The sequence below is a fragment of the Pan troglodytes genome, chromosome 19, assembly GCF_028858775.2.
Source record: "Pan troglodytes isolate AG18354 chromosome 19, NHGRI_mPanTro3-v2.0_pri, whole genome shotgun sequence".
Classification (NCBI taxonomy): domain Eukaryota; kingdom Metazoa; phylum Chordata; class Mammalia; order Primates; family Hominidae; genus Pan; species Pan troglodytes.
Window position 1 is genome coordinate 76,533,061 of NC_072417.2, and position 20,193 is coordinate 76,553,253.

Here is a 20,193-nt window from a genome sequence, read left to right on the forward strand (position 1 = left end):
ATTTTACTAAACAAGAAGGGTATGCATTTGGGTTAGGATAAGAGTGTTATTAAAAATAACAGGTTCTTGAACTCATTTAAAATTTATAAAGACCTATTATGGCATTTCTTCTCGTGACAAAGTCTTACACACGTTTCCTGACTTCTTTAACATCATGTGGAATGGTCCAAAACTCAGGAATTTGCTTCTCGAATAATCCCTCCTTTTGTAAGATCCAAAGGGAGCAGATGCCTGGCAGCTGCAGCTTAAGAGTCCATGACAGATTAAAGGAAAGTGTACAGCTGGAAACAGCTGCTGTCTCTGGAGCCCCACCCTGAGGGAAGCCAGAGGAGAAGGAACTGGGCAGGACATCAGCCGCTCTGGAGTATGCATATGTGTGTGACCCAGAGCTGCAGGAGGGGCATGTTGGTGTGTTTCTATCAGCACAGCCTTCTCCAACAGTGTTGCCACATCTCCAGCAGACCCTTTGTTGCCAAGGGCATGGCGGTGTAACCACTGACAGCAGCAAAAAGAGTCGTGTCCCCATGGTGATAATGAATAGAAATTACAAGACTAATAGTCATAGCGATGAATATCAAACACATTCTGATGGTGTACTTGAAAGAAATCCTTAAAAATATTCAAGAAGGGCGTGAATTAAATGGAGGACTTATTTTTATTGACATGAATTTCTTATTAGAATAAAATTTTATGGCCTCAGGATTTTTAAAATATTTTATTCCTTAAAGTATACAATAAATTTTTACAGTAAATTTTGTACATATGTACCATATCTCAAGATTTTGAAAAATCAAAACTTCATGTGTTTGCTTGTAATCAGAATTGTGTTGTGTTTGACTTATGCATATATACAATATAATTATAATATTATAAACATGAAGAGCTACTTAAACATGAGTTAAGATGAAATTTATTTGTAATATGATTTCTTTTTTTTTTTTTTCTTTTTTTTGAGACGGAGTCTCACTCTGTCCCCCAGGCTAGAGTGCAGTGACACAATCTCGGCTCACTGCAACCTCTGCCTCCTGGGTTCAAGTGATTCTCCTGCCTCAGCCTCCCGAGTAGCTGGGATTACAGGCATGCACCACCACACCTGACTAATTTTTTTTTTTTTTTGTATTTTTAGTAAAGATGGGGTTTCACCATGTTGGCCAGGCTGGTCTCAAACCCCTGACCTCAGGTGATCTCCCCACCTCAGCCTCCCAAAGTGCTAGGGTTACAGGTGTGAGCCACCGTGCCTGGCTGTAATACAATTTCTATATCTATGAAAAATTATTTTATTTCAGAAAAAATTCTGGAAAATAATGTTTATTATGTGACAGTGACCCTACAACTCATCACTAGTATAGAATGGACTTTGATTTACTGTTCTATCTACTGTGATGTTTATTAAACATACATGTGCCTTTCTAACTTATAGCACATGATCATTTAAATTTTATAATGACCTATTGAATTATGATGCTTCCTCTCATGACAAAATCTTATACATATTTTCACATACAAAAGTGGTCTGTGACCCAAAGCTAGTTGGTGGGGGCTCGTATCTGCAACCAGGACCTAAGTGACAATTTTTAACCTAAGGAAAATACAATGGTCGTGATGTTTCCTATAATATGTATCACTTACTCTATCAAATCTAAGACACCATTAACTTTAAGAAACTATGTAGCCATTATTTTATGTGCCACTACAAAAACAAACAACTTCTGCCAACTATACTGACACAATTCTTTATTATCACATTAATTGTAAGATGCATTCCAATTTCAGAGATGTTAAAATGTAGAGGGAGAAAGTGAATCTTAGAATATTAATTGGGATGTGATTTTTACATATTAGATTTTCTGAAGGCAGATCACTGGAGCATCCTGGTTGCTTTCGTCTTCCATTTGCAGCCTCTTTATCTTTCCAGATGTCATCATCTTACATCCAGCTTTCACTATCTGCTGACCCCCTCCCATCCCGTAGAGTTTTCACAGACTTCTTAGGGAACACCACAGAAGAAAAGCAAACAAGGTGACAAGATTGTTCACCACACCCTCCTCTCCCTTGTGTTGTGGGCACAGACCAGGACCAGTGCTGAGAGCTTCTAGCAACTCTGGAGGCCAACCCTGGAAATACATGGCCCCAAAAAGAAACCAGAGTTTACGACATAAACTTACTAGATTCCTTTAATTCCTGCCCTCATCATCATTTGCCTAGATTATTGCAGCTACCTCCTAATTGAGCTTCTGCCTCTAGCCTCACCCTTTTGTGATACATCTCTCAGACTTCAGCCAAAGTGATCTTTTTAAGCCATAGTCTGTTTGTGTCACTTTCCTGCTTTCTGACCTTCATTTACTACTTGTAGGATTAAGTCCTTTAATGTAGCATAAAAAGACCAGTAATAATCTCCAGTCTCATATATTGCCTGTCTTCTCCAGTAATTCCAATAACAGTAAACATGTTGTTTTCCCCTCAGTGCCTTTATTCATGCTCTCCCTTGGCCCACCCCACACCTTCCATGCCTGTAAATCTCCTGTTCATCTTTCAGCATCTAACTCACATTATCATCTCTACCTGGAGGCCATCTCAGAAACCTCTTCCTCTGTGCCTTCCCTCATACCAAGGACATATCTCCATTGTGCATATCACACTATATTAATATATTCGTCTGTTTCCTTACTCAACCATGAGTTCTTTGAGAGCAGTGTCTGACATATAGCTCAATAAGTGTTTTATTAATGTCATTTTGAATAGCAGTGATCAGTTTATTTCTCCCCAGCCACTTCCCCCTCCTACCCCACCCCTTGATCTTACATGACCTGTCTGTGCTGGACTCTTCCATGGTTGAAAGTAGATGAAAGAGTCATGTGTATCTCTGCGTTCTCTTTAGTGTCAGCATCCCATCCAAGCAGAGTCTGGCTGTTTCCCCAACTCTGAGCTACATCCTGTCTGCCTCTTCCAACTCCTTAGATGTTTCCCGTTGAAAAAAGACCATTTCTGTCAGGTCATCTCGTCAGATGCTGACAAGCTAGGAAACAAATTCTGTTACTGCTCTTTTAGGAAGAAAGTTGGCTCCTAACTGCTCTGTTTGCAGTTTGGTGTTTTATAGAATTGGCTTTACCTTCATCTCCTTTCTTTTAGAAAGTTTTAACAGTTTTCGATAAATCTCATATAAAATCCAGCCATACAACTCCTTGCTCTTGGATTTTGAAAAGCCCAGACTCCATTTTACATAGTTGTGTTGTTCTGAGATGAAATTGGCCAGCTGTGTTAACCATGTCCAGCTATCAGCTGAAGGTTGCTGCCAAATGACATCATAACCTAAACAACAGAGATGATACAACAAAGAAAAAGGCCAAATGGAACATTCCCTCACATGTAAATGTGTTATCCAGTGGGGAGAAATGGGGCAGCCAGAGCCATAGAATTGTCAGACTGGACAGTATGGCTTTCCAGATGGTCACTGGTTGTGAATATTCAGATGTGTTCTGTGAACTGGCATCATTAGTGAGAGGCTTCATTCTGAAATTCTGTATTTTCTCCAGGATGCTGTAACCTCTTTCGTGAAAAATAATGTATTTGGCACCCTCACATACAGAGGTTTGCTGCAACCTTATCAACCTAGTAACTACTTTAAACGGGTTTAGAATGTGGGTTAGAAATTTTCCAAATGGTTTGTTTTATGCACCGAGATAATTCTTATGGTTCCTAATAAGTGTCTATCCAGTCAAATTATTAAACTACTCTTGTGTTCTGACCCATATATAGAACTCACAATTTGTTTTCTAACCTTTTAGAAATATGAACTTGAGAAAGAGGGAACATCACTTATATTTAAAAAACAAGAGATAAAACTTCTTTGTCCAGGAAATAATTATAGCCATTAACACCTGAGCTCACCCACTCAGGGTTGGAAATGACCCTCACCTCAGATAGGACCATGCCACTGCCCTCCTGTAAGGAACTGAAAAGAAATGCCAATGTCAGGAGTTCCAACTAAAATTGAAAATACACGTAAGACAAGCCATAGATAGAACTGGTTTAAGAGTGCATGTATCTTCTAAAATTACCACATTTTACTTCATAAGTCCTTCTTATCCTTGCAGAAGGAAGGAAAATGTTACTTGAAGGTTTATACTTGCGGAAATTACAGGTAGTTTTCATTTTGCATATGACTCAGTAGTGGATAAATTTGGCCAAGTCCAGAGACAAAATGCCATAATTTGCACTTAAGTGGAAATGAATGCAAATGTCCATTTGATGTAAATTTTACTTGCTTCTCTGAATACGTTTTAAAGTTTGCAAACTGCAGTATCTGTGCCTGCCAAATATTATCATTTTCTGGTTTGTTACTGGAGTAGGAGGCCATAATGAAAGAAGAACCTGCTGACTACTACATCAATTTTTTAAGTCAATTTGGAAAAAAAAATCTTTATCCTCTTTCTTTAAAATGAAGTATAACTCCTACATGTTCTAACAGTGTTTCCATCCTCCATACCCCTCATTTTTTAAAACAATAGACTTGTGCACCTGAGAGCCCATGGTTAAATGAAACAAATACATATTTGTTAAAAGATAGACTTCATATCTCCAAACTCCTCTTTCTACTGTTGAAATGACACTCTGAGGACAAAATAGGCGTTCGTAAAATCTCCTTTGTATCAGAGATCATATTGTCAGTGGACAGTGGCACAAAAAGAAAAATGTTTCTGTTTTTTTCCTAATGTGTCTCTTAAACTCACTGTAGCTATTTTTACCTGTGACTTCATTATTTTATATTCAGAAGAAAATAGTCTTTGTCATACCTCTTCTCTCATCTTTAAGACTGCTACCTTGAATCATTCAAATCCTTATAATAAAAATGATTGCAAATGTACCAGAAACTTCTGTATCAACTAATGAAGAAAAAGAATGAAAACTGGCCCAAGACCTTGGACTGCAATTCCTAACTTTGGTTCTCTAGGCTTAAGAGCCCAGGGGTAGAGCTTGGCTGGAGGTAGTTCCCAGCTAATTCTAAAACAAAACAAAACAAAAAAAACTTTTTATCTCTGCAAAGACTCTTGTCTTTAGATTGCACCCACACGTAGACTAACAGAGTTTGTAGCTAGGAAGAGGTACCAAAGGAGAGGTAGACCAAAGCAGAGAAGACAGTCTGGTTAGGAAAAATGAAACCAAGTGAGTTTGATTAAAGGTGAATTTTCTATAGATTTATTATTATTGTCTGCAAATATTGTGAGGCAATTTAAATGTGTCTTTATTCATTATTTTTCTTTAGAACTTTTCTTTATGGAAAAGGTGGCAAAAATCATTATTCTTAGAAGTAAAGTAGCAATTACATTAATGAAACACAAGGATATGTCACGTTTAACATGGAGCGCTGGAGAGGACCAGAACCACCTATCCTCAATCTTTGTTCTCTGCCCTTAGCCCTAACAGCTGCAGCCGGAAGGGGCAAACTGGAGGTGTGCCGTTTGCTCTTGGAACAAGGGGCGGCAGTGGCCCAGCCAAACCGCCGAGGAGCAGTGCCACTATTCAGCACAGTGCGCCAGGGCCACTGGCAGGTAAGCAGGGCGACCACTTCCAGTCCCTCAGGCAGGACTGAGTTCTAGGTGAGGACTTCTGATGCACAGAGCAAAATGATCACAAGTAAAGTTTGGGTTACCCAGCAGTGATCAGGTTTGAGGACTTGGACCTTTGTTATGAATATTCTGGTTAATTGAGAATACAACAGTTAACATTCAAAACCATCACTTGATACAGATTGTATAGAAGGACTAACTACTTATGTCCTGGTGATAGAGTGACCTCCTTCTCACATTTCACAGCATCCAAAGACTCCTTGGAAGGTTCATTTCTCAGCGGACTTCTGCTAATCACTTACTTGCAGATGTCTGAGACTTACTAAAAGAAAATACAGTGAATGCAAATTCTAACAACACAATCCTTTTAGATGTTTGGATTCTGGATAAATGTTAATTTATACACTTAGGATGGAAAGGAAAGCACACTGATAATAATCTTCAGAAGTATTTCAATAGAAAAAAGGCTGTAGAAGCCAAACAGCCCTAAAGAGTTACCAGAGTCACTTGATTATGTTCAGTTCAGTCGCAAGTATTAACTACAGGCAGATTTGCAACCACTAGAGGGCAATAAAGGAGTGATTTATGTTGGAACTTCCGCTATGGGATTGTTTAATCCTACATCTTGGCCTTTGTTAAGTTCTTTTTTACTAGTAGCTGAGTCAGACATTGAGAGTTGAATCCTTCTCATTTGACTGTCCCTAAGAGAGAGATTAAATCACATGGTACTAGGACTATACAGGTACTTATGGGGGAAGTGGAAAAATACATGGGTGACTCGTACAGCAGTAGGAATTCCTACAGAGTAAGAGATAGTGTGCACGTGTCTTCTCAGCAGCTCTTCTTTGGGCTAATTGGTCCCTGTTTCTCTGCACTTGCAGATTGTTGATCTTTTACTCACCCATGGAGCGGATGTCAACATGGCAGACAAGCAGGGCCGCACTCCGCTGATGATGGCTGCTTCCGAAGGCCATCTAGGAACCGTGGACTTTCTGCTTGCACAAGGTTAGTCTTGGAATGCTAGAGCTGGCTGGCCAGTTTCCATAATTACCTGGTGAACTCATGATTTCCAGCAATGGATCCCAGGAGATGCTAAGAACAGATATTAATCCAGGGTTGGAAAATGAAAGGCTATCTCCTCCCCTCTTGTATTCAGTGTAATGCTTTTAACTCTGATACTCTGTATTTCCTTATGACTTGAGGGATTTAAATGAAATTAACATATTCTAAATTCTCATTCAGATCAGTAGTCTCCAAACTTTGATTTTTTAAAAATATATACTCAATAAATGTTCATCTTCCGGGGATTGTGTTCTGACTTTATCAATTCTTTTGTAAGCCTGCACAACTAATATTTTTCTTGAATTCAAAGGAGGTAAATGCCAGTGAAGACCCCTGCTGACTGTGGGATCCTATTTGGGGGATCAAGATTATTACCCTGTAGTAATAAATTCCTTTTGACACTTACCAACATCCACAAATTCCTGGTGAATGGGAAATAAGTTAAAGGAGATGATGATCACACCACCATCTTAAAGTACGTCAGGCTCCTGTTGGTTGCTGTGACCTCTATCACCTGTGCATAACAGTGGCTGCTGATGGTGGACCTCTGTAGTAGAAAAAGCTCATCACTGGTGACTCTGCAGTGCCATCTAGTGGAGCTTGAGCATTTACTTGAAGCAAGAGACAGAGGCAGTCATTCCAATTAGCCTCCACTATTAGTAAACTGGACCCAAATGTCTGTAATTATATCCACAAGCACATGTACTTTCCTTCAAGGAGACCAACCTCCTGAAGAATTATGCCTAGGCCAGAGCAGCTGAGGGTAGTTTAATTAGGAAGAAATTAGGTTTCTTCTAAGATTTCAAACTACAGCTCAGTCAGAGACTTACTGGGTCTTTAGCTGTATCCCTCAAGTAAGATTTTTTTCCCACAGACTCAGACTCAAGGCTGGGTCAGAATCAGAGAGTTGCTCTTACAGGGTGTGAAGTGGCTCTTGCCTTCCCCATATAAGCTACCAAAGAAATTTGGCTTCATGCTCTCTCTCTTCATTCTGCTGGGGAAGCAAGGAGGAGGAAGGATGGGCCTAGATTCTCAAGATAAGATGTGTCCGGAGTAAATATTCCAGAACAAACCAAGTCCACTGAAAGAGGCAGGAACTCTTGAGCCACTGATAACCTTTAGATAGCTGCAAAGTACCTGTCATGTGCCAGTAGAGGCTCCGTAGCCATAGATTCCAGGTATTTGTTCTCCCTTACCAGTGAAGACATTTTCATCTTTGGACTGTTTCATTTTTTTCCACACTTAGAGGCTTAATGAATTCAACAAAGATTTATTTAGGCTATGTTATTAGCAGAACACTATACTAGGAACTATGAGTGGTTCTGATTTTTTTAATTAATACACTATAACCTGTGCCCTCAAAGGGTCTATAATGTGGCAGGGAAGAGATGAAACAAAGATAAATGCCTTAAAAAGCAGAGAATCCTGAGTGCTCTGATACAGGCGTCTGTTGAGTTAGACTAGGACAGACTTTGAAATTCGAAGAGGAAAAATGTTTTGTATTTAGGGAGAGGAAGTAACATAGATGAAAGGCCAAAGAGGAATGACAGGTTTGGAGAAATATGCAAGCTGTCTAGTAAAGTGTAAGGGGACTACGGAAAATAAAATTGGAAAGGTATATGGAAATGGAAAAGGACCAAGTTAGAAGAATCTGGACTTAATTCTAAAGGAATCTGGGGAGGCTTTAAAAATTTTAAATAAGGAATTGATGGCAGAGTTATGCTTTAAAAACAATCACTCTGGCAGTATGTGAACAGCAGATTTGACAAAGGAGCCAGGAGATCAGTTAGGAAGCCATCGTAATGGAACATATGAGGCATAATGAGGTCCTAACCCAAGGGCAGTAGCTTTCAGCATAGAACAAAAAAGGGCTATGTGCAAGAGGTATTTTGGATATGAAGCCTGATTAGATGTAGGAAATAAGGATAGAACAGTTAAAGATAACTCCAGAGTTGTAAGGCGGACATTTGGGAGAATTGTGATTTCATTAACTGCATGAGAAAGAAAAGAGAGAAGAGGAAGATTACAAATTGGATTTTGGAAGTATTTAACATATTATGGATTTGTTTCATATGTATCTCCTTTTAATTTCTTCTCTTTCCTTATCTTTGGAAAAATCAGTTCATCTGTAATGTACATCCAAAACTTTCTTATCCTACTCTTTCCTCCACTGGATACTTTGTCCAGGAAATTTATAGATGTTGCATCTGAGAAAACGCCTTGGATTCTGTTCCGTATTTAAACTTATTTCATATTAGAGTCAGTGTTTTAATTGCAAACTATACCATTACATAAATGGCTCTCATCAGGATTAAGGGATGGTCCCTTCCAGCTTTTTATCCTCCTGTGGGAAACCACAGACTCTAATGACCTCCAGAGATGCAAAGGTGATAGGCTAGATAACTGCTGAGTAAACCCTGAGCCTGCTGTGGCAGGTCCTAAGCTTGAGCTGACATCTGAATCCTGTCCAGCTGAGGGGGCAGCCAAGTGTCCCGGTGCAGTAAGTTGATCTCTGATGTAGTTAAATATGACATGCCTACTGTGTGAAAAGCGTTGTCTTAGGTATTCTTCTAGCAAGTAAATGATTCGCTTCTTACCATTGAAGGCCTTACAGTCTGGGCCTTAAGAACCAAATGTATATTGGATTTTAGACTGATTACAGAACAGCATGTCAAGTATGCTTGATCCTTTCAAGTGAAAATAGAAATGTTGAAGGGAAACAGATCCAGAATATGAAAGGGTGGGTGGAGAATTTAAAAGTGGGGATGGAGTTATTGAATAAGGCTGAGTAGTTTAAACTCTGAATTTTTTGTTTATTTGTATTTGTTTTTTGTTTTTGTTTTTGTCTTTTTTTAGAGGCAAGGTCTCACTCCATCACCCAGGCTGGAGTGCAGTGGCCTGATCATAGCTCACCAAAGCCTGGAACCCCTGGGCTCAAGCGATCCTCCCATCTCATCCTCCCATCTCAGCCTTCCTAGTAGCTAAGACTACAGGCTCACACCACCACCACACCTAGCTAATTTTTTAGTTTTTTGTAGAGACAGTCTCACCATGTTGCCCAGGCTGGTCTCAGATTTCTGGCCTCAAGCAGTCCTCCCACCTCGGCCTCCAAAAGTGCTGGGATTATAGGTGTGAGTTACTGCACCCAGCCAAATATTTATTTTTTTAATTGACAAGTAAAAATGGTATATGCAGTTATGTATCACTTAACGAAGGGGAGATGTTCGGAGAAATGCATTCCAAGAATTGTGTCCTTAGGTGATTTTGTCATTTGTAAACATCATAGAGTGCACTTACACAATCCTAGATGGTATAGCCTACTACACACCTAGGCTGTATAGTATAGCCTGGTGCTCCTAGGCTACAAACCTGTACAGCGTATTAACTGCACTGAGTTACTGTAAACAGTTGTAACACAGTGGTATTTGTGTAGCTAAACATATCTAACCATAAAAAGGAACAGTATTTATGGTGTACAACATGATGTTTTGATGCAGGCTGTATATCCCTTATCTGAAATGCTTGGTTATATATCGCTTATCTGAAACGCTTCTGTTGGGATTTTATTTTTTGCATTTTGAAGTATTTGCATTATACTTATTGGTTGAGCATTTCTAATCCAAAAATGTGAAATCCAAAATGCTGCAATGAGTATTTCCTTTGAGTGTCATGTTGGTGCTCAAAAAGGTTCAGATTGTGGAGCATTTCTGAAATCAGATTTTCAGATGAGGGATACTCAAGCTGTATATGTATACATTGTGGAATGGCTAAATCAAGCTACTTAATGTGTGCATTACCTTACACACTTTTTTCTTCTGGTGAAAACGCTTAAAATGTACTTTCACAACAATTTTCAAGTATATATTGTTATTAACTATCACTATGACTATAGTTAACTATAGAGTAGATTTAGTGTACTAGTTAGTAACTAGTACCATAGATCTCTTGAACTTATTTCTTCTTTCTAAGTGAATTTTGTGTCTTTGACCAACATCTCTCCAATCCCCCCGCCCCATCTCCTAGTTTCTGGTAACCACCATTTTATTCTTTGATTCTATGAATTTAACTTTATTAGATTAAACTCTAGATTTCTTTCGTGGCCTGGGCTCAGTGTCCTCTCGTGTTTATTTCCCCCACCTGGGGAGGGAGAAGGGGCCCTGGCATCGTGATCAATGACAAACATGTCCTGGGCTCCTATTTGATGAGACTGTCTCAAGGAGTTAGCACTATTATCAATGGAAGGCTTCTGCTCAGCTCAGAAAACGTTCACCGAGCTCTGGTGCAGTGAGGGCCGAGGCAGGTGGATCACTTGAGGTCAGGAGTTCAAGACCAGCCTGGCCAACATGATGAACCCCATCTCTACTAAAAATACAAAAATTAGCCAGGCATGGTGGTGCATGCCTTTAATCCCAGCTACTTAGGAGGCTGAGGCAGGAGAATTGTCTGAACCCGGGAGGTGGAGGTTGCAGTGAGCCAAGATTGGGCCACTGCACTCCAGCCAGGGCAACAGAGCAAGACTCCATCTCAAAAAAAAAAAAAAAAAAGAAGCAGAAGAAAATGCTCATTGAGAATTTATTACATGCAAATAGTATACATAAAAATAAATAATGGAATAAGTTGACTTATGTTAAGCATACTTAAGATGAGGTAGCAGTGAACTGTGAGAAGCTTCTTAGAGGCAGGAGGATGGAGATAGTTCCTAGAGAATGAGAAGTGAGGCAAGTCATGGGGGAAGAAAAGCTCTTCCACACATGGAGCAGCATGACCAAGAGTGAGGATGCAGGAGGATTTACGGGAGATCCGAGAGGCAGAGAGTGAGGATGCGGGAGGATTGACGGGAGATCCGAGAGGCAGTGAGCACATCCATTTGGCCAAAGTGGAGGATTCTCACAGGGGAATAATAAAACAGGTATAGAGAGTAATTAGGAATAGACTGTGGATGACCCTGAATACTCAGTAAAACGACTGGAATCTGTTTTATTGAAAGCTTATAGGATGAACTTTTAACAGTTGAGATACAACTGGCATACCAGCATCAGTCTTAAAATGGAAATAGTCCAGAAACGAGCAGTGTTCTTTGGAGGAGCATGCCCCTTCAGCGTACTTCCCCTCCTGCTGTGTGATTCCATGTCTCCTCAGCCCTGTGCTATCACTTGCCTTTGCAGGTGCCTCCATTGCTCTTATGGACAAAGAAGGATTGACAGCCCTCAGCTGGGCTTGTTTGAAGGGCCATCTGTCAGTAGTACGTTCTCTGGTGGATAACGGAGCTGCCACAGACCATGCTGACAAGAATGGCCGTACCCCACTGGATCTGGCAGCTTTCTATGGCGATGCTGAGGTGGTAAGTACCTTTAAACAAGCCTCAAGAGAGCAGAGAGAGGGGCTATTCTCCATCCAGACTACCTGGGGTTGAAAGTGGAGTGATGTATTGATGATTCCTGATACAGAGCTCTCAGATCTATACTTGCTAGAGAGCAAGAATATTCAAAATGCTATTAAAGATCAAGGATATAGCTAAGGCCTGAAATACCATGGCGGCATAGCCTGGGGTAGGCCAGCAGTTGAAAAAGGGCAGGCAGCAGCCAGAGCCCTCGGTGGAACAGTGCTGAACCATTACGCCTGTCCTAACTTCTCTGCTTGATCCGTGTCCTAGGTCCAGTTCCTGGTAGATCATGGGGCCATGATCGAGCACGTTGACTACAGTGGAATGCGCCCTTTGGATAGGGCAGTGGGGTGCCGGAACACTTCTGTTGTTGTCACTCTTCTGAAGAAAGGAGCCAAGATAGGTAGGAGAAGGGAAGAGGATGTTGGCCATCTGTGCCCAGGGGCCAGACTGGTCCAGTGGTCTGGCTGCCCTGGGTATTTGGTGTGAGTGTATATAGTTCCCCCTCCTCCCTGGCCCAATTATTGTCCAAGTGAACAGAGAGGCTCTTGGCCCAGGGAAAGCGCCATCTGAGCCATGGTCTGCAGTCCCCTGTGTCCAGAACCACGTGGTTCTCTACCATGTCCCTTGTAGCCTTAGCCAGGAGGCTGCTCTGGCCTTAAGCACCTCTCAGCACTGCCTCTGTTCCAGCCCCACTCTGTCAGCATCCTGGATCTCTGCACTGCCGTGAGCCTTTGCTTTCCCTTGCTCTGAATGTGCTTCAGACTCAAGTCCCTGCTGCCGCTGTCCCAGCTGCTCCCCAAGCCCACAGACCTATAGACGAGGGTTGGCTGATAATGCTGGCTTTGTGCTGCCTGCCTCTCACTGCTGCTTTTTCCTTCTTTTTTTTTTTCACCTTCATCCATTTTTTTTTCCTCTCCTACAACTTTTTGTTTTCTCCTTTCTTTGAAGGTTGTCAGACGTTACCGAGTCGCCCACGAGGTATATTTCACCGCTGTCAGCATCAGGCGTGGTCTGATGGCTTGGTCAGCTTTGCCTTCTCCTCTTTGGTTTAGCCTGCATGAGTTCCCTACACCTCTAATCTTTTAATTTACTTCACCTTAAAAGAAGATTTTTTTTAATGACTGTTGTAGAGAATAACTTGAACTTTTGATAACTAACCTTGAAAAGCATAGTTTGTAAATAATTCAGGCATTTGTAAACTAATCAATTTAACCTTTTCTTTCTTTTTGTGGGTAAAGTCATCCTCAGTAATGTTGGTTTGTTTCACATCTGATTGACATTCGAACTGTGCTCCTGCTTCAAAGTGAATCCCGGGGAGTCCTAGTTGGTACTTATCATTTAAGGGAAACTTTAGAGTTATCAGTGGTTTCCCTTCTGCAAAGTACATATTTTAAAGTTAAGAGGCTAAACATCTGGGGGTTTTGAGTCCCAAATCCAAAATAAATTACCCTTTTTGGACTTTTCAAATCCTGTGGTAATGTTTAATATAAATCCTTTCTCCCAATTTCCTTATTTAAAATAATTCCAAACTGAGCCATTGCTTGCCCACATGCAGCACGCAGGCTTTGCTGCCCTCGCGTGGGGCAGGCTCACATGGTTCCAGTATTCTTATTTTAAGGTGAATACAAATCCAATGCAGCTTCTTGGCAGGGGGAGTTACTAAAATACTCCCAGGTCTAAAAGATGAGGTACTAATTGTGGAGCAAGTTGTTCTCTCAGCAGAAATTCCCCTAGGGTATTTTTTTCACCTAGCTTCCTACCACCCTTACATTGTATGAGTTTTTTACCCATCATGCATCCTGTACACTACAGGTCCAGCCACATGGGCGATGGCCACCTCCAAGCCAGACATCATGATCATCCTGTTGAGCAAGCTGATGGAAGAGGGGGACATGTTTTATAAGGTGAGGGGAGGGAGGGACACAATTTCTTCAGAACAGCCACTGACTGTTTTCCATGTGTAGAATCTTACAAAGTCTTGATAATTCTCATCCTTTGCGTAGAGGCAAAGGGAAACTACTGTTCCTCAGTGATGGCCTCATATGTTGGGGATCCTGGGGTTCTGCCTTACCAAGAGAGCAAGAGTAGCCTATAGTTGCCTGCAGCTGATCAACCTAAAGCCCTGGTTTCACCTGGTCACTCACCCATGGTTTTGTCGATTTTTACATGGAATCTGTTAGGTAGGATCTGGAAACTCATGAGACAAGTCAAAGTAAAATTATGTAGTATAGCTATTTCCAGTATGTTGATCCTAGCTTTCATATGTCATAATATGTACATAGATTAAAAAGTATATAGTAACAATAGCTTATCAGCATCCTTGAATAAGATAAGGAAACCAAGACAAATAGCAATTATAAGATTTGTTTGAAATCATTCACTGAATGACAATAACAAAAACTGTGGAGGCTTTTTGTACTCACAGTCCAAGCTGAAGGCTCCATACCCTGACACAAATGAATTCCTTGGTCTATTACATGTCAAAGTCATCGCACTGGATCAGCTGGATTACCCTGTCCCGAAGCTTCATACAAATCCAACCCAGTTTTTGGCAGCAGTCATCACTGACACTTCCCCAGGACTAAAAGATAAGGAGAAATAGTTGTGAAGCATATTATTCTCACCTGTGTCAGGAGTGTACAAGTTCCTAGGAGCAGAATTCTATCTTCTAAGTACCCTTTGAATGAGTCACGGTAATCTAGGACTCTCAGGCTTTCAGGAAGCTTAAGCCCTGGCCCAACCTTGATTTTACGTGACTTCATAGAAGGTCCTCATTACCCTAGATATCATATTTATGGACTTCACAATGGCATTACTCTCAGATTATGTCCTGGTTATAGCATAACTTCTGGTATTCTGAGGCGAGGAGTCCTCTTAATGAAAATATGCAGTGCCATTATTGTTCCCCTCAGAATTCTACCTTGAAAGACTCCAAATCTCTCCTTAGTGAATGGTGCTAAGGGAAAAGTAAAAGACTGGGATCCCTGTGGAGTTGTAACTATAGAGAAGGAATAGAGTGGATAAAGATCAGCTAAAGGGGTGGGAGATGCCGCCTGCATCTTTCTGGTCTCAGCTTATAGATTTTCAGATACAAAGTGGAAGAAAAGTTCAAGGTTGCTGTGGCCAGATCTCTAAATTGGTCATAGATTTACTTCCTCTTGGATAATCCCTCCTGCAACATCAGATGGAATCACAAACTCTAAACTTCACTTTTCTACTGCCACCCTACTCCATGCCTTTCCAAAAATGGGGAACACTGATTGGTATTATTTTATGCCATGAGATTAGGGAAGCAACTGCTAGACTGCTTTAGCTCCCACATCCTTCATGAGGAAGAGAGTGACTTCTAGAGGGCTGGCCAGGTGGAGCGTCAGACCAAAAAAACAGTTCTCCAGACAAGCCAGAAATTAAGGAGGAAGTAATAACTTTGGAGTGCTTGGGGTTAGGAAGTCATATGTGTTATAGAGAGCAAAGGAACTTTGAAATGAGCATGGTCAGCCTCTTTGGAATCCAGTTGGGAAGTCAGGGTCCAGGGCCTTCCATTTGCCAAGGCTTTGCCTCCCTGGCTTGTATCTTGGGTATCCCCTCAACCTTGCCTTTCCTGCCAGGTGAGTTTCCTATAGAAAAGACTAGACCCTTCTGCCCTCACCATCAGGGCCAGAACTCCTCTCTAGGCTGGCGTTTGGGAGGGTTAGCCCTTAGTAACAGCTGCTGAGAAGAGGAAGGGAGTGGGGGCCACACTTCCTCAGCTGTTCAGCAGACCAACTGTGTGTTTCGCCATCTTGTGCTCCCATTAGAAAGGTAAAGTAAAGGAAGCTGCCCAGCGCTACCAGTACGCCCTGAAGAAGTTCCCTAGAGAAGGGTTTGGTGAGGACTTGAAAACTTTCCGGGAACTAAAGGTGTCTCTCCTCCTCAACCTCTCTCGGTGTCGCAGGAAAATGAACGTAAGTCCCTGTCACCCCAACTCCTTTCTTCAATCCTGGTAGCTGATAGCCTGTGTCACTCACTAGCTTTTACCAGGCCCCTGAAATCCTCCTCTGCCCCATTTGGAACTTGGTTGTCCTTCACAGAGCACTGACATTTGCAATTTGAAAGAAATCAAGTCTAAGTACAATCTGTATCTCAAATTGTACAGAAATTAATGCTGCGAGTACTTTGCAGCTTTCTGAATGTTCATAATTTCACTGAAAGTGATGAGAATACCATCTTTCCCACCCCCGTACCACCAAGTCAGTGTTCTGGTCTTTGGGAAAATGTGAGAGCAGTGGTCACTAGAATTCCAGTAGCAATTAGATGTGAATTGTAGTCATTACTCTCAGGTATATTCCCTTATCATTTGAAGAAGGGCTAAGAAGAGGGCTCGGACCATGGTCTTGAAGGTTTAATTTCTGAGGCTATCGAACTTTTCGCCTCTTTCCTCATCTTTGTATCCCAGCATGCTATGTCCCTTCTTGTCCTAGGGGGAATCTCAGAACTCCCCCTGGACCTTTATCGTCTCCCTGGTAAGCCGCGGTCCTTCCTGCCTACCTTGCAGACCCATCTCACATGTCCCCAGACACTGCTCCCTCAGCCACTGCCCTTTAACATAAAGACACTCCAAGCCAAGAACCCTCTCTCAGGTTTTGGAAATAGCTAAGATTGTGTCAGGAGTCTCTGACATCCACCTACCTGAGGTCTCACAGTTCCTCAGGAGATAAAAATAATCCAAGCCAAACAGATGTATTGATCAATTAAAAACTCAGCTGGACAGAAGCAAGATTTGAACCTCATGGCCAGGGATCTTCCAGAAAGATTTGTGTGTGTAACCTTTAGATCATCCATTCCAGACCCTAAACCCTGACACTGGAAGGAGCCTGAGTTAAACCTGACTGTCTCAGAGAACATAGCCATGACCTTCAGAGGCAGAGTTAAACCTGACTGTCTCAGAGAACACAGCCATGACCTTCAGAGGCAGAGTTAAACCTATCTCAGAGAACACAGCCATGACCTTCAGAGGCAGAGTTAAACCTGACTGTCTCAGAGAACATAGCCTTGACCTTCAGAGGCAGAGTTAAACCTGACTGTCTCAGAGAACACAGCCATGACCTTCAGAGGCAGAGTTAAACCTATCTCAGAGAACACAGCCATGACCTTCAGAGGCAGAGTTAAACCTGACTGTCTCAGAGAACACGGCCATGGCCCTCAGAGGCAGAGTTGCTCCAGGGTGCTGAGGGAAGTGGGGATGTGGAAGAGGCCCCCCAACCCCGGGAAGGGAGAAGGTGGCGGTCTCGGGAGACAGATTTTCATGCTCTTGGGGTCTCCTGTGAAATGAAAGGAACAGCACCAAGGCCTCCCCTGCACCAGCCGATGAGGATGAGGCAAAGCTCAGAAGTTGCTGCCAACCCACTGATCTCTTTTCCCTACCAAATAATAGACTTTTTTTAAATGCCCTCATATTTTTAGGAATAATGATGGTCCCAAAAGAACAAATAAAAGGGTAAGGCTGGAAGCAGAGCAGGGATAGAGGGTGACCCATAAAAGCTGAAATTCTTTCTAGCTCCACATTTGTTCAGAAGCGGTTGTTAATCACCTCCTGGGCCAATACTGTGCCAAACACCAGACGTCGGTCTTCTTAGGTAGAGGATTTCCCATCAACTTTTAAAAAATTTTTTTACCTATGCCCCAGGGCCTTTGTTCTGCCCAAGGCCTTGTTTTCTGCCTTAGGACTCATGACCATAACCAGAGGCTACCATGCTATACTGTGGCTTTGACACTAAAAGAAGGCGAAAGCCTTCTCTTTTAGCTTAGTATTTTAAGGGAATACTGAAAACCATAGGCTGCCTAGTCGGCGTTGTTCCCCACCCCACCCCCCAGTCTCTGTTTCCAGGGGTTCTCAGGAATGACATGCCTGTGAGCGTGTTCCTCTAGGGAGAGCACAGACCTCAGTCACAGCCGGGGTCTTCTCTTGTTTTGTTTTATTTTTAATTTTAAGTGTTTCCTAAGTAAGGAACCAGTTAAGAAAAGGAACAGATCAGAGAAGCCTCTGTGAAATAGAAAGAAAACGATCATTAATGAGCACCTACTATGTGCCGGGAACTGTGCAGGGCTTTTAAATACTGTATCACACTTGATCTACCTCTGGGGTAGGTATGGATGAGAAAATACACCATACACTTGGGGGTTATGAAGCTGGTCAGAGAATTGAACCCAGGTCTGTCTGACACCCCCTCTCCCTCTAGTCTCCGTAGTCAGTGCAGTTTCCTTTACAGACGTCATCCTCCCGGACTTTACAGGACACCTTCTCACCTGTCCCTTAGAAAGCCACAGTGTAGTGCATGTAGCAGGAAGGTGTGGGGCTCAGACCAGGGTCCACGCGAAATGTGGACATGTGTGCGTTTGCCTCCTACATGCATGGATAACTTCAGGAGCTTCACTGGAAAGGGTTGGTGTTTGGCTTCCGGGCTGAGAACTTTATTAGAAAGGCAAAAAGAGGGAAAATTAAAACTATTTTAATATTCTGGGCAGATAAAGTCCAGTGAGCAGTCGCAGGGCTACACAGGACAAAGGCAGAAGGAACTTTCAGTCCACAGGCCCCGCGGCTTGAGCCATGTCAGGCACGTCTAGCGTCCCAGGCGTTCCATCCATGAATGTCAAAAAATGTACAAATAATTTGTTTTATTCCCAAGTTGTCTATTTTTTATATCTCATCAATGACTCATTTGCACACCTATTGTAATGACAGGATTTTGGAATGGCGGAGGAATTTGCTACTAAGGCCCTGGAGCTGAAACCGAAATCTTATGAAGCTTACTATGCGAGAGCAAGGGCAAAACGCAGCAGCAGGTGAGGAGAGAGAGAGAGGGTGAAAGCAAGAGGTCTCTTTTCTGAAAATTTGGCCAAGGCAGCGTCGGCCACCCTGGGGCATATGTACCCAAATACATCTCTGTCCTTGAGAACTGTCAGGGCCAAGCTTTGGGGATGGCTCCCATAGCACAGCCCTCAGCTCGAGATCAGCAAATCTGCTGGGCTGTGGAGGCCACGAATGTTTCACTTCGGGAGAAAAACACTTTTTCACTGGAGAATGGCAGCTTCTTCCAAGAAGCCTCTGCCGTATCTCAGGCATTTTTCAACCCCCAGAGCAGCTAGCATAAAGAGACAACGGCGACTTAAAGAAATCACTTCAGCAGAGCACCCCACCCCCCCGTTTAGAGGGAAAGTAGGATGGTTCACTTAACATCACAGGTTCCTCTTCCTTCTCCCATAGGCGTTTGAGGAATCCCGGATTAGTTAGTCTTCCCTCTGGGGCTCTCCTCAAGTCTGGTGGCATCAGACCCCCTTCCACCTAAACCATCACCCACCACACACACACAGAGTCAGGAGGTCCTTGCTGCCAGGATGGAGAGGACCCTCTAAGAGAACACCATTCCACATTCCTTGTGCCCATCTGCTTTAGTTTGGCCACTGGGCAGAAAAGCTCCCAGAATAACCTAGAACCTGCCATCAGTGATCTTTGTGTAACTTGTCACTGTCTCTTATGCCTCCTGCCCTCCTTCTCCCCAGCTGCATGGGAAAGAACTGCTTCAGGTTCACTGCTATGACCAGGGGCATATGGTCCTGAAAATCACACCCAGGTTGAGGCTAGTGATGGTGGTGGCAGTGATCGCACTCTTACCTAGCTGGGGCAACGAAGTCCTCACAGAAATCTGACTCAAATTCTCCTTCCCTCTGGATAGTTCCTTTTTCACAAGGCCAGTTGCCCCTGTCAGGTGATATTAGTAGAGAAGATGGGAATGTCTCTGACAGTTCATTTCTTCATTTGTAAATTAGAGCCTCCTTGGAGTCAGCTCAGCTCCAGCCCCGAGTGACCTAGTCAGCAAGCCTAATGCCTGCCCCACTTTGATAAAGCAAATGGAGACACAGCAATTCTGAGAGATGAGGGTTAGAAAGGGCAGAGGACAGGGTTCTTGCCTAGAGTAGAACAGGCCTGAAATTTGGAGCTAAAATATTGAGAATATAAAGAAAAATTTCTGCTGGATCAGCAAGATTTTTAAATATGTAGTTTTTTTTGTTCCTAAGCTACTTGACAGTGACCCTGTAAATGACAACCCCACCCAACTCTCATACTGCCTGGTGTGTGTTTGGGCACCAAAACAACTTCCCGAAGGGCCTGGCTGGACTGACAAAATGGGGCATTTCTCC

At 42.5% G+C, this 20,193-nt stretch overlaps 1 protein-coding gene and 1 long non-coding RNA gene across 15 annotated transcripts in view; one reads left to right on the forward strand and one right to left on the reverse strand.

Annotated features, from left to right (window-relative positions):
- TANC2 (tetratricopeptide repeat, ankyrin repeat and coiled-coil containing 2) overlaps positions 1-20,193 on the forward strand; it is a 471,963-nt gene that overhangs the window by 443,836 nt on the left and 7,934 nt on the right. For 12 of the 14 annotated variants that reach the window (XM_016932703.4, XM_016932707.4, XM_016932708.4 and 9 more), the window contains 8 exons: positions 5,416-5,549; positions 6,449-6,572; positions 11,795-11,970; positions 12,283-12,415; positions 12,964-12,993; positions 13,828-13,919; positions 15,813-15,959; positions 18,737-18,837. In XM_016932703.4, coding sequence (XP_016788192.3) covers positions 5,416-5,549; positions 6,449-6,572; positions 11,795-11,970; positions 12,283-12,415; positions 12,964-12,993; positions 13,828-13,919; positions 15,813-15,959; positions 18,737-18,837 — 937 coding nt within the window. The remainder of the gene's footprint in view (positions 1-5,415; positions 5,550-6,448; positions 6,573-11,794; positions 11,971-12,282; positions 12,416-12,963; positions 12,994-13,827; positions 13,920-15,812; positions 15,960-18,736; positions 18,838-20,193) is intronic. The other 2 variants (XM_016932704.4, XM_016932713.4) reach the window with 1 other exon arrangement.
- On the reverse strand, positions 1,669-15,394 carry LOC129137638 (uncharacterized). Its single transcript, XR_010153068.1, has 3 exons — positions 14,640-15,394; positions 2,803-6,659; positions 1,669-2,114 (listed from the first exon to the last, which is right to left on the reverse strand). It is a non-coding gene; the product is annotated as an uncharacterized LOC129137638 (long non-coding RNA).